The sequence below is a fragment of the Lagopus muta genome, chromosome 12, assembly GCF_023343835.1.
Source record: "Lagopus muta isolate bLagMut1 chromosome 12, bLagMut1 primary, whole genome shotgun sequence".
NCBI lineage: Eukaryota > Metazoa > Chordata > Aves > Galliformes > Phasianidae > Lagopus > Lagopus muta.
In genome coordinates this window covers 18,631,782-18,645,270 of record NC_064444.1, presented here as the reverse complement: position 1 = coordinate 18,645,270, position 13,489 = coordinate 18,631,782, and the positions used below count along the sequence as shown (strand labels likewise).

The following is a 13,489-nucleotide window of genomic DNA, read 5'->3' as shown; positions in this document are numbered from 1 at the left end:
AGCGGGGCAGTCCCTTCAAAACATACAGCTCGTTTATTTAAAATAAAATCTTGGTGAGTTGTACGGAGACAAGAGCCTCCTCTGCTGTGTTCTCAGCCAGCACCCATCGGTTCCAAGGATCCGGCTCTCCTGGGGGAGCTCAGCCTGCCCAAAACACAGCTGGCATGGTTTGCTGGCTCAGTAGGCAAAGACAGTGCGAGGAGCTGGCTGCAGCAGCACGGCAAGCATCGCTGCCCACCCAGGAGCTGACTGCTGGCAAAGGCTTCAAAAATAGCTCGAAATCCACCGTGTCCCTGTCTGACCGAAGCCTCCTGCCTGATGTGCCCTGGCAATGTGTTAAACCTGCTCAGATAGTGAGCAGTGGGTGGCTGGGGGAGATGCTGGCAAAAATCAACGTCAGAAGTCGTATAAGGGAGGTAAGGGGTGGGGGATGGGGGATTGAGGGGTGGGGGATGGGGGATTGAGGGGTGGAGATTGAGAATGGGGGTTGGGGATGGAGAGAGGGATTGGGGATTGAGGGATTGGGATTGGGGATGGAGAATAGGGATTGAGGATGGGGACTGGGAGTGGAAATAGGGGTTGGGAATAGAGTTGAGGGATTGGGGATGGGAGAGCCACTAACTCCCCAAACCCAGCAGATGTGAGCTGTTTCTGCAGAAATCAGACCAGGACCACTGCTTGCACAGTTTCTGGCTGCGAAGACTTTGAGAAGAGCATCACATCCTTTTATTCCCCGTGCTCACACTGAGGACTTGGTGTTGTGCAAGCTCAGACAAGTGTCTGCTCAGTGTCCCGCGGCGCTGCTCACCGCTCTGCCTTGGCTTCTAATTCCGAAAATTAGCAAGTGGGGAAAAAAAAAAAAAAAAAAGAAAGAAATATGCCCAAGGTAACGATACTTGGAAACTTCAGGTCACGTTCCAGCCGGGGAGGCGGCTCGCTGTTGGTGCAGGTGAGTTTGAAGTCTGTGGGAACCCGAAAGACATGAAAGGAAGGGAAAAAAGAAAATCCGGGCTGTACACGGGTAGGGCGTCGCAGTGCCACCGTCACGGCGGTGAGTTACGGTGATGCCGAGGTTCCCAAAGCCGCCGAACGAAGCAGGGCACAACGCGGTCCTGCCCGCAGCACTGCGCGAGCGCCCAGCTCGGCTCTCACGGGTCCCTTTATTACTCAGTCCTCGCCCCTCGCTGCCCTGAGGGGCCGCAATTCTGCCCTCGTTACACCTTGAAGTAATCTCCATTCACATTTATGAGAGTTTCGGGATCAGACGGAGCGGCCCTTTCATCTCTGGGCGCGCCCGATCGGACTCCGCCCGCCCCGAAACCCACCGGAGCGCCGGGGGCGGCCCTCGGGGCACACGGGGGGTGCAGGGCCGCACCAGCGCGTGGTGCAGTTCCGTTTGTTCGTTACGAACAACTCATTAGCAAATCGCTGCCCACCCTACGTGGTTTGTTTTGTGTTTTGTTTTTTTCCGAGGGAGAGGTCCCGCAGATAACAAACAGGCTGCGGGTGGAAAGGAGCCGTCGGGCGCTTTGAGTCACGGCCCCGCGCCTTGCAACGCGGATGGCAGCAGCCCACATCAAAGCCCTCTGCGGAGTTGGGAAAGCGTCACGTTCCTGCACGTCGTGCAATTCGTCCTTAATGAAAACCCGCACGGAGCCGCCCCGTGGGCAGCGGGTGGGAGCCCCGCAGAGCCCCCAGAGGGCTGCGCTCCCCGCAGCGAGGAAGGCACAGCCCGCACCGCGCCCTGCCTGCAACCGGGCACGGATGGGCCGTCCGTGCTGCACGATGCCACCTCAATCGGCCTGCGATGCTCAGCACGTTCGGGGCTGATTCACCCCCTGCCAGCAACACGGCGCAGCGTCAGCACTTATTTCCCTTGCTTCCCCTGCACGGCGCTTTGCCGCCTCCAAACAGCGACGTGATCCCTGCAAAAAGCAGGTCTGCCATCCGTCCTGCACTGCTTGGTGGGTAGGGTGTGTTGGCTGGGGGTGCTCGTGCCCCTTGGTTTCTCTGAGTGCTGGGATGCTCCCAGGGAATGGTCCTCCGTGCCATGCCCACCCCACTTCCATTGCCCAGCCCACGGTTCCCACCACTCTGAGCTGTGGCACTCGGCTAGAGGAGCCCCTCACTGTTCCAGGTGACACCGTGGGACACAGGAAGGTCCTCCAGCGGCAGGTCCTCCAGCAGGACCTGGCACGCAGTGGTTGTCACCTGCAGCACATCCCAGAACATCACCTGCTGCTGGATGATCACCTGCCCACCGTGTCACCTTCCCACCAGTCACAGCCACCTGCTGCCAGGTGACACAGGTGCACATCATGGGGACAGTGACACCAGCTTGCAGAGCACCTGCATGGCTCCGCTGCTGCTCTCTGGGACTGGGATTTCCCCTCCCTTCCCTCATGCAAAGCAGGGATAGGGCTCATGGCCAAGCTGGGAGCGGACAGGAAGAAACAGAGTCACATGCTGGCTCCCACCTCCACACTCCTCCAGGAGATGCCACCAGCTCATGGAGCTTCCCAATGACATCCCTGCACAGCAGGCAGGTGCTGACAGCCCTGGCACTTGGGGTGATGCAGGTGATGAGTGCCAGCCATGCACGTGTTCCTGGGCATGGCTGTGTTTTCTTGAGCAGTTGTGATCACCCTGCAGGACACAAAGCCTGACTGCGGTGACACAGCAGCATGGCACTCATGTGACGGCTGGAGAGCATCACCTGAGGCTATTCCAGCACTGCTCCCCCAGGAGGTGCTTGGGGCACGGCTGGGGCTGCATCCAAGCATCCCACACAAGCAGCCTTGGCACACGGGTCCCAGTTTTGCACTGTGAGTTGGCACCTCACTGGCTTGTCACGTGCGGTGGGGACATGGGGACAAGCATCTGCCCAACGGTGGTGCACAGCTGGGTGGTTGGGACAAAGTGCAAACCCGTGGGCTCTGCCTCCTGTGGGCTTTCTGCACATTTCCCACCAGCGCATGGCTCAGCTGCTGGCACCATTCCCTGCTTGGTCACCCAACCGGCTCCCAACGTGCTCAGACAGATGGGTGGTAAAACACTCCTGGTCCCGCGGTTTAGCTGGATTAGCGTTGCCTCCAATGCAGCAGCAAGGCTCAGCAGCCAAGAGCCGAGCCTGGATAAAACCCCAAAGCACGGCAAGTTCCCAGCATGGCCACTGAGGGCTGCGGCACGGGCACATCCTCAGCCTCATGGCTCACATCTGTCACCCTCAATGAGTGGGCAATGCTGGGTGCTGGTGCCGTGTGTGGTGGTCTCAGGGATGCACATTAGTCGTGCTCCAGGGAATGGGATGTTTGGAGGGGAAAACACCGGGGCCTGGAGCAGCAGTAGGGGCTTTTGGGGATGGGGGCAAAAAGGGGCTGCACGCAGCACATCGTGTGTGGGAGGATGCTCCACGGCTGGCAAAGCCTTCTGGCCAAGAGGCAGTACCTCCCTGCACGCCGCATTGCTTTCGTTTCACAAAGAAAACAGAACACAGACATCATCCCTTCGGCACCTCCCACCCCGCGTCCCCGCGGCTCTTTCGAGTGGGCGTGCGAAGCTGCTGGCAAAGTTGGCCAAACCGATGGCAGCGCCGCGACTCCCCGCCACCCTCCTCCCTGCTAATTGTGTGCGGAAATTAATCGGAGCGGGGGGGGGGGGTGGAGGGGGGGCACGACGGCGGGGTGCCGGAGGGCTGCGGGCTCCGGCAGGGCCGGTCGGGTCCGTCGGTGCGGCCGCTGGCAGTGAGGGCGGTGGGGACGTGGGGCGGTCATCGAGGGAGGGAGCTGTGCCGGTGTGCCGGGCTCACGTCCTCCTCCAAACGCCCCGCGGTTTTGGCATAGGAGGTTCAGGGCGGGGACGGGACGGCGGTGTGATGAGCTGCCCGTTCTCTGCAAGCACGCCGATGCGTGTATATCTGTGTATCCGTCCATCCGCCCGTCCGTCTCGGGGTGGCGGTGACCCAACGCATCGTCACCCAGCGGGACGGGAGCGGTGAATCAGCAGCGCCCGGGGCGGCAGCGGGCAGAGCCGTGCGCAGGCTGCGAGCGGGGGGGGGGGGGCGGAGGTTTTGCACTCCTCTCTCCCGCCGTGGATAAATAGCGGCGGCTCGGGCAGCGTGAAGCTCCAGCCTCTGCACTGACGTCCCGCAACCGCGTCATGGACTCCCAGGACTGCCCGTGTGCCACCGGTAAGCCCTGCCGGGGCTGCAGCATCCCTGCGGGGCTGCGGGCTGCTGCTGCAGCGGGGACGCCTGGGGTGGGGGAGCTCGGCCTTTTTTCCCCTTTTATCCTCATTTCTTCTCGCTTTCAGGCGGCACCTGCACGTGCGGAGACAACTGCAAATGTAAAAACTGCAAATGCACATCGTGCAAAAAAGGTAAGGCAGCTCCCATCCCCCTCGGAGATCAGAAACACTCAGTGTTGTTTTTTTTCCACTACACAGCTCCACTCACATCACATCAAATCAGGCTCAGGAATCCCTTTCCCAGATATTACTTTGCTCATTCTCTTTTTCTTTTGGTCCTCAGAGGATGGGAGGTTGACTCTGTGATAAGCATAACCCCAAGTCCAGATATTCCCGAGGCTCAGCACTCATTGATGCCAGGCAGGGGGGAACCAACACTGCGATGCTCTTTGCTTGCTCTCTGTCTGCTCCAGACACACTCAGAGTGGGTGGGAGGGTGCTTGGTGGTCTGCATGGGTGAGGGTGCCTGGAAGAGGTACCCAAGGAGGGAGGAGACATTGCCAAATGAGGCTGGGGATGATGCCCAGCCATCACAGCATCAGTGCGGGGAGGGGGGTGATGGGAACCCAGCATCCCAGATCATTCCCTCACCCCAAAATGTGTCTCTTTTCTCCCCAGGCTGCTGTTCCTGCTGCCCTGCAGGATGTGCCAAGTGTGCACAGGGCTGTGTCTGCAAAGGGCCCCCCTCTGCCAAGTGCAGCTGCTGTAAGTAGCGGCCCCCCCCCCGCCACGCCGAGGAAAACTAACCTTATAGTATGTGTTTTTTTATATGTGTGTTCGGATCGTGTCAGTGTTCAGCACATGTGGTGTACCATGAGCTGCCTGAATAAAGCTGTGTGTATATAACTGCGCCTCTGCTCCCTGGGGTCGGGGGGCACTGAGTTGGGGGGGCATGGCACAGTGCCTGGGGAACAGCCCAGGCTGGCACCCGTCACAGGCCTGGCTTCCTCTCAGCCTCCCCAGCTCTCTGGGTTTAACACTTTCCCCTCACAAGTTAATTCTCCAGGATTTTATTTTTCCCCTCTCAATTGATACCCAAGGGCAAATCCCAGGCTCTCTCCTCCACCAGAAATCCTCAGGGCTAACAAGCAGCTCGTTATTATGAGCATTTGTCAACAGCATGGTAATAAGGGCCATGCCCATTTCCAGCGGTAACGTTCGGGCAGCAGGTGGGGCACCAGAGAACCAGTTTGTTTTCCTCCTGGCAGCGGGTGGGACTGGCAGAGCCGCCAGCCTGCAGGGGATGGGGTGGCTGCAGTTGCATGGACTGCAATGCCGGTATTGGGGTGCAGTGGTCCAAAGGGATGTGATGCCCACCACCAGCTGCAGTGCCCGTGTCAAGGTGCAAAGACCATGTCGGGGTGCAGGGCCTGTGATGAGATGCAATACCCTCACCAGTATGCCGTGCCCAGAATGGGGTGTGATGCCTACATTGGGTTGGGAAACCCACAGCGAGGGTCCAATGTCTATAAAGGGATTACGGAATGGCCAGGGTTGGAAGGGACCTCAAGGATGATGAAGCTCCTACCCCCTGCCACATGCAGGACCACCAACCTCCACATTTCATAGCAGCCCAGGCTGCCCAGGGCCCCATCCAACCTGGCCTTGAACACCTCCAGGGTGGACGGGGCATCACAGCCTCTCAGGGCAGCTGTTCCAGCACCTCACTGCTCTCATAGTACAGAACTTCCCCCTGACATCCAACCTAAATCTCCCCTCCTTCATCTTCAAACCATCTCCCCTTGTCCTGCTGTCATCTCCCCTTTCACAGAGTTGCCTCCCCTCCTGTTTGTAGGCTCCCTTTAGGTACTGAAGGCTGCAATGGGGTCACCCTGCAGCCTTCTTTTCTCCAGGCTGAATAAGCCCAGCTCCCCCAGCCTGTATTCGTAGGGGAGGTGCTGCAGCCCTCCTCTGATGGGGTGCAATGCCCAGAACGGGATGTGGTGCTCATAATAACCTACGGGACGCCTACGATGCCATACAGTGACTGCAGTGGGATGTGGTGTCCACAATGGGGTGCGACGCCCCCGATGGGCTGTTTTGCTGTAACCGTGCGACTCCCGGCTCTCAGCACGGCCCGACGCCGTGCGCACCGCCCCGCAGCGCTGCCCGGGGCGGGGGGCGGGGGGGCAGCAGTGGCGCAACGGCCCCGCCGAGTCACATTGCCGTAGCCGAGCGCAGAGCAGCGGCCGGGAAATTCCCCTGTTCCCCCAGCCCCCCTCCCCCCCCAATTCGCCCTTTCGGCAGCAAAAGCGGGAGGGGGGAAGCGAGGAGGGCGGGCACGTGGGGCCGTGCTGTATTCCGGCAAAGAGTGGTGTTTGGGATGGGGGGTGAGAAGGAAGGGAGAGCAAAAGCAAAACTCAATCTGTGGGTACGCATGGCCATCCCACAGCTGAACCCCTTGGTTTGGGGGACACCAACAGCCAGGGCTGCCCAGGCAGGCGGGGGGGTGGAGGCACGGCCGTGACCCTGCTGAGCACGGCACGGCGCTGCTCCGCCCCGCTGAGCACGGCACGGCCCGGCCCCAAAGCTCGGCACGGCACGGCGCTCAGCACGGCACGGATCGGCACCGCCCCGCCGTGCGCTGCGCCCAGCACCACCCCGGCACTATAAATACAGGGCGGGCAGCGGAGCTTGGCACTGCTGCGAGCCCATCCGAATTGAGCCCGTCTGAGCCCAGCCGAACCGAACGGAACCGAACCGAGCCATGGACCCTCAGGACTGCACCTGTGCTGCTGGTAAGTAGACGCGACGGGACGCGGTCTGGCTCCTTTCGGCCCGGCTCGTGTCGCTGACGGCTTCTTTCCTGTCCCAGGTGACTCCTGCTCCTGCGCTGGGTCGTGCAAGTGCAAGAACTGCCGCTGCCGGAGCTGCCGTAAGAGTGAGTTGGGGGCTGCGGGGATCCCTGACCCACGGGTGCTTTGGGGGTCCCTGCCCTGTGGTCCTCTGTCCTTCCCCTTTGGGACTCTCATGGAGACCTCCCTCACTCCTCCTTCTCGAGGGAAGCACCCTTCCCCCTGCTCCTGTTGGACCTCCTCCACTTGCTCCTGTAGGAACCCCCATGGACACCCCCTCAGACACCCCCTCACCACCTCTGATGTGCTCCTGTAGAACCCCTTATGAACAGCCCCCCTACCTCCACTTGTTCCTGTAGAACCCCCATGGACACCCCCTCCCTGCCTTCCACTTGCTCCTTTAGGAACCCCAACAAACACCCCCTCCTTGCTCCTGATTTACTCTGGTAGGACCCCCCTATGGACACCCCTGTCCCCGACTTACTCATGTTGGACTCGCTATGGACAGCCCCCCCCAACTTGCTCCTGTAGGACTCCCTATATCCACTTTCCTGCCCCCGACTTGCTCTGTAGGTCTTCCTATGAACAGCCCCCATTTCCCTTGTCTACTTGCTCCTGCAGGACCCCCCATGCACACATTTTCTCCCCCCACTCCACTCTCCCTGGAGGTGCCTATCCTGTGGCACTCCTCCGTGTACACCATAGAGCCCCCATGATGATTCCTACCTTCTCCCTGGGAACTCTGCCTCCCTCCTCCCCTATGAAGAGAGAAGGGGAGAATCTCCAACACACAGGACCCCCATGGACCCTCCCGACCCCATTGGAACCACAGCCCTGCTCCATGGAGTTTCCCATTCCCACGATGTCCCCTGATCCTTCCCCATATACATATCTCCATTCCCATCCTTCCCACCCCCTAACTCTTGCATTCTCTCCCCAGGCTGCTGCTCCTGCTGCCCTGCCGGCTGCAACAACTGTGCCAAGGGCTGTGTGTGCAAGGAGCCGGCCAGCAGCAAGTGCAGCTGCTGCCACTGAGCCGCCTACCTTGCCTGTAAATAGCCACCATGCTTCGGGGACAGGGTGGGGGTGATGGGGACCACGAGAAAGCTTATTTTTACATGCTTTGTACCGTCCATACCGATGGAGGAAATAAATGAATTTGGCTGAAGCTGAGCCCTGATGCTGCTTGTGACACCTGTTTGGGTGCTGGGGACTGCACCAAACCCCCTGGGGGCAGTGGTATGAGGGGACAGAGTGATGTCACGGGGGGAGTTGGGGCACTCTGGGTGCTGTGTCACAGCCCCTGGTGAGCGGGGGGCTCAGGATGCCACGTTGCGGCAGGTGTGAGCACAGCCCGGCTGGCTCCTGCCCTGGGGGGGCAGACAAGGTGGGGGTGCTGGAGGTGTGGGAAGGCGCCTGGCTGCTCTTTTCCTTCCGAAAACACCTGCCAAGTGAAAGTTGGCCCTACCTGTGCCGCAGGGCCCCAGCCTGCCCACGCATGTCTGCTGTGCATCCTGCTGCCATCGCATAGTCCCCTGTGGTGGGGATGGCTCAGCCCATTGTTGGGGTCTGGGAGCCGTGTGGGGTGGGTGGCCCTGAGCCCCTGGACCCCTCATTGAGGGGTGCTGGCTATGGACAAGGTGCTGTCCTGCTCAGCACGCATTTGTCTTGTAAATTAATGCCTTGGCTCTTTACCAGCTGTGCCCTGGGCTGAAGCTGAAGCAGTTCCTGGGGTGTGCTTTGGGGGGGTGTGCTTTGGGGGCCATGCCTCACTCTGCCTGCATCTGCAAATGGGAGGGGGGGCTGAAGCTGAAAGGGGGAGCAGTCCGGGGTCCCCTCAAGGTCGTTTATAATTGAAGTCCATTTTTGCTTTGTGTGAGTGAAGGTCCTTCAAGGAGGGGTTGGGGACAAGTGGGCATGGGGGGCTTCAGGGCAGCAAAGAGCCAAACTCATGGGAGTTTGCAGAAGTGTCGCTTCATCCTTTCGTGCTTTTAGTGTTTTCGCGCCCGGAGCGCCGTCGCTGACTCACGACGCCCCCGCCCCTCAGGCCATTTCTCAGTTCGGGAAGCGGCGGGAGACAGCCTCGAACCCGCGGCTCCACAGGCAGAGCTCCCCCACCCCGCCCGTAACGGCGCGCTGTCAGTGTCCGCCTCCTAGCGCCTCAATAAAGTTGTTGTCGCGAGACGTGCTGGAGAGGCGGGATCTAGTTCGGCAGTTCAACCAATGGAAGGCACAGCTTTAGTAAGCGCGACGGCTCGACCAATGGGCTGGCGGGGACGGGTGACCGTGTGGCCAATGGGGGCGCGCGGCGCGGGCGTGCAGGCGCGGCGGCCGGAGCGGCGGGCAGGTGAGGGGCTGTGGGCGCGGCGGGGGTTGCGCTGCTGGCGGACGGGCGGGCGCTGGCCCGGTTCGGGCCGACCTCGTTCCTCCCATCCTTCTCCCTCCATTCTCCTCCTCCGGTCCTGAGCTCAGGGCTCACTCCCCTGGGCAAGCGCTGAGGCGCGGGGCCTCCTGTGAGGGAAGGGAATGCCCTCAGCGCTGAGGCGAGGTCCGCCCTCCCCCTCGGAGCGCCGGCCGCAGAGCGGGGTTCGGCGGGGGAAGCCGCGCGGGGGGCCGCGGGAGGGCTGGAGCCGGTGTGAGGGGCCGTTAGGGTTATACCTGCGTGAGAACCGCCGCTCCTTGCGCCCATCCCCCGCTGTGCGCCGGCAAACCAGAGCGGCTTACAGATAACTCGGTGAATGCGTGTGGTTCGTTCATCTGATTCCTTCTTGTTCCTGTGCCGGTGGGGATAGCAGAGGAGAATCGGAGTGGGAGGAGAGGATCTGGACTGCGCCTAAGGAGCGTGAAATACCGAGCGAAGTGCTGTATTTAATGCGTCTGTCGCCCCGCTGAGGTGGGTGGGAGTCCGGTAAGGGCTGTGCTTGGGAAAGGCAGGGCGGTGAGATGGCAGATCTGCCGGCCGAGCCCTGTTCTGAGCAGTGGGTATCAGCAGTGTGAGGAGCTTCCAAGTCAGATGGCAGATAAAGGGCAGCGCTGACAGTGGTGTGGTGGCATCTACTGGAAGAAAGCACTTACAGTGTGTGCTGCTCAGTGCCACGTTAAGTAATGAGCAAAGTAAGGAGAGCTCTGGCTCTCGTTCATCCTTTCTCAGAGTGCTGGAAAAATAACTGAAAGTCAGTGCCTTTAAGACCTCAAAAAAAAAAAAAAATCTGTTTTTATTCAGTGCATACTGTAAAAGTTCTAAAAGACCAGCACTTAGCAGCCATGATAAGAGGACTGATCATTTACAAATCTGCCTACAAAGCATACAGGACTGGGAAATTTAAGGATGGCAGCTGAGTGTTAATTGGTGGGTGGTTGAAAAAAACACTGAGTTGAGGAGTTTGTTGCTGTGTGCTCTGTTCAGGACTTTCCTCCATCAGCCCTTTGCTGCAGGGCATTGTACCAGGTGGAGCATCCCCTCAGGTATCTGTTTTTAATCTGACCCATCCTGATTTCATGTGCTTTTAGTGCAACCAGGACATGGTTTCCGGTTCCCTTTGCTAGGTTTGATTAAATGTTGTGTAGTGCAGGGCGATTTGTTGAAAATGTGCAGTTGTTTGGTCTGCAGTTGGTGCTTTCCCCTTATGGAAATGGAAGATAAGGCAGGAAGAGACCTCGGGAGCAGGACCAGGTGACCTGTGTGTGCTCCTGGTGGGGCTCAGTTGTCTGCACCATTCCCTGCACCACATGCTTGGTCTGTTTAAAAAGCTCCAGTGACAGTGCCTGCATCCTTAGAAGGAAGCTTAATGTCAGTGTAATATCACTGTGTGATATCACAGAAGTGGGACTCATTTGTTCAGTATATACATATGTATATGTTCGGCCACCTGCTCTTTGCTTTCAGACTTCACTTAATCACTTCCCATGTCTGTAACGTGGGAATTGTGCTGCTGACTTCCTCTCTGAAACGTTCTGATGTCTGCTTGTGCTGACACTGCAGCAGAGCTGGGTGTTACTGCTGTTCTCCTGCAGAGTTGGAGGCCTGCAGGGCTGGCCTATTGCTGGTGCCTGCTCAGCTCAGCAGGCAGAAGCTGCCACGCTATCAGCAAAGTGCCTGAGCTGGGGCAGAAAAGCAAGTCCTCACTCTCATCTGAGATCTTGGCTGTATGCTTTTCTCTCTTCCTTCTGAAGGGAATGGATGCTGACTTGTCACATGGGTTCTCGGGAGCACCCTGAGGGGGGAATGCTGGATTTTTCCTCTTTGTTTTGTCTTGGGAAGGATCTCTTTGCCCCTGGTTGGATTGTACAGGTTTATCAGCTCTTCTGAATGCAGTGGATGAGGCTTTCCTTCCTTCCTTCCTGTGATTTTTTTTTTTCTTTCTTTTTGAAGCACCAGAAAAATCTGAATTTGTAGTCAGTCTTTTTAAAGGAGTTAATTGTGTGGCACAGAGGCTGTCAGTGTGTGAAGTACAGCAGCCACTTGCTCACACATGGGAGCATTTTCAGCTTTAAGCCTTTCTGAAGCTCATAAGGTGAAATGTTCAACGTGCCCCTGTTTGGAGTACGGCAGCAACAGCGTTCTTCATCAGCTAGCAGCGCAGGGCTCGGCTCTCCGCCATCAGCCAGCACTTATGGTCAGTCTGAACAGAATTAAAAACCTGTCATCATCTTTTCTGATTCCGTTTTGGCTGAAATCCAGCCAACCTGCACAGCTTGTAACATCTATATGCGGTTTTAAATGTTGGGAAAACATTAAATGGGGCTTTTATTGGGCGCGCGATTGTAGAATAACGCAGCAGCTTCTATTGATAAGTCATCAAAGTTGTTTTACAGAAGGGCTTTTTCAGCCCTGGCTCCTAGCCCGGGGTCGATCCAGTTTCACAGAAGTTGGTTTAATTTCTGCTGTATTTTCTTTCCCTTAGGTGTCAGTTGTTGCACATTCCCCAGCCTGACAGAAAAGCTGCTGTCGCTCTTGTTACTGTGGCAGCAGCTTTCCATCCTGCACAGCGGCATTTGGAGTCACACTGCAGTCTCCCAAATGCAGTAAATTCTGTCAGCATGGAGGCTGAGTGGCTCATGCTGTTACCTGGTCTAAATATTTGAAGTCTTTCCTTTGGAAAAAGCTGCTGTTTGCACTCTAGAGAAATGTTGAGCTGTCGTTCCCAATGCTTGGCTGTAATCACAGGTAGTTGAACTTGCTTCAAAATAACAAGTTTATTCTATATTCGCTGAATTCAGTCTCTGTTTTCCAGAGTCATTGCACTTGTCCTACCTTGGCAGATTTGTGGAACAGGCTGTATGTAGAATTGACATGGAATCTGTGCTTAACAAGTTCAGTCTGGGGAGCCTGTAGTCCCCTGACTCTGTGCTTTTGCTTTCAGAGCTCTGAGAAGTTAGTGCCTTCTTATACAACTGGCTTTCCATCTTCTTACGGAGACGAGGAAGCAGACCGGATTGAATCAAATCAAGTTGAAGTCTGTGCTGCTCCTGCAGTCGCTGCTTGCTGCGTTCTGACGGTGTGGGAGCTGTTCTGGTCAGCCTCTGACAATGCAGGCAGCTTCTGCTGGGGCATGCTGAGTTACTGCAAGTAAACACCAGAAAGATGCTCTGTGCTGCATTGCAGGGCATGGAACTGCTGCCTTCCACCACGCCCCTCTCCTCCCATCTGTCTTGGTGGCGTGCTAGTCTGTTCTAACAAACCCAGTCCCTGCTGTCTCTCCTGAATAGCGAGTCAGTGCAGATAGGATTGCTGCCTCCCCCAGCAGCTCCTGGTTTTCCACAGGTGGATGAGGAATGGTTGTGGAATTCTCCGTGCCTGGATGGAGGCTGTGGGGCTCATCCTGACACCCAGTGATGGCCACGCGCGATGGGCAGGAGTCACTTCCTGTCCCTCATTGCGTGTGTCTGAGTGAATCGACACACAGTGCTTTGAAGTCGCTCCTTGTCCAGGCACAGAACAGTGCTCTTGCCTCTTGAAGATGTACTTAGGAATGGTGGAATATCAGGAATATAAAATTGTACTGTTAAAATTGCTTTAGTATAGTTCAAAGGAAATGTAAACCCAAGAAATTCTTGAATTGCAGGTGAGTTTTGGTTTGTAAACATGCACTGTTTTCGTCTTGATTCGAGGGCTCACTTGAACCAGTTCCTCTTGATTGTATTTTTAAGTTAAAGAGCCAGAGTTAGAGCTTGGGGCCTAATTAGTCTTGTTTGATCTTCAGCACTCTGAATTAGGGTAAAAAACATAGAAGTGAGACTGTAGCAGAGATTCCTGCAGCACTGTGTAGCAAGGCTGGCTTTCAGTGGTTGTGTCCCACCCCCTTAGGGGTGCAAGGTGTGGGTTTGGCCACAAATCGTGGATCTGGTGCCTAAAGCTGGGAGTTTGGTTTTCATGTTTCAATAATACAGATGCCATTGCAACTGCGCATCTTTTCTGTGTCGATCCTGAGCACATGTGTTCTTGTCTG

At 57.3% G+C, this 13,489-nt stretch overlaps 2 protein-coding genes and 1 long non-coding RNA gene across 5 annotated transcripts in view; all 3 read left to right on the top strand.

The window, feature by feature from the left end:
- Nucleotides 1–8,097, top strand: part of LOC125699085 (uncharacterized) — a 68,155-nt gene extending 60,058 nt beyond the window's left edge. The window contains exon 3 of the long non-coding RNA XR_007379425.1: nucleotides 7,981–8,097. This is a non-coding gene — a long non-coding RNA (uncharacterized LOC125699085). The remainder of the gene's footprint in view (nucleotides 1–7,980) is intronic.
- Nucleotides 4,057–5,081, top strand: LOC125699084 (metallothionein-1). Its single transcript, XM_048958218.1, has 3 exons — nucleotides 4,057–4,189; nucleotides 4,312–4,377; nucleotides 4,864–5,081. Exons 1-3 carry the CDS (start codon nucleotides 4,159–4,161, stop codon nucleotides 4,956–4,958), a joined length of 192 nt encoding a protein of 63 aa, XP_048814175.1. The 5' UTR covers nucleotides 4,057–4,158; the 3' UTR covers nucleotides 4,959–5,081.
- Nucleotides 8,098–9,328: 1,231 nt separating the features above from the next.
- NUP93 (nucleoporin 93) overlaps nucleotides 9,329–13,489 on the top strand; it is a 69,271-nt gene continuing 65,110 nt past the window's right edge. Inside the window, exon 1 of one of the 3 annotated variants that reach the window (XM_048958178.1) lies at nucleotides 9,329–9,387. The gene's annotated coding sequence lies outside the window, so the exon portion shown is untranslated. Of the gene's footprint in view, nucleotides 9,388–9,666; nucleotides 9,934–13,014; nucleotides 13,106–13,489 lie in introns of those variants that run through there. The other 2 variants (XM_048958177.1, XM_048958179.1) reach the window with 2 other exon arrangements.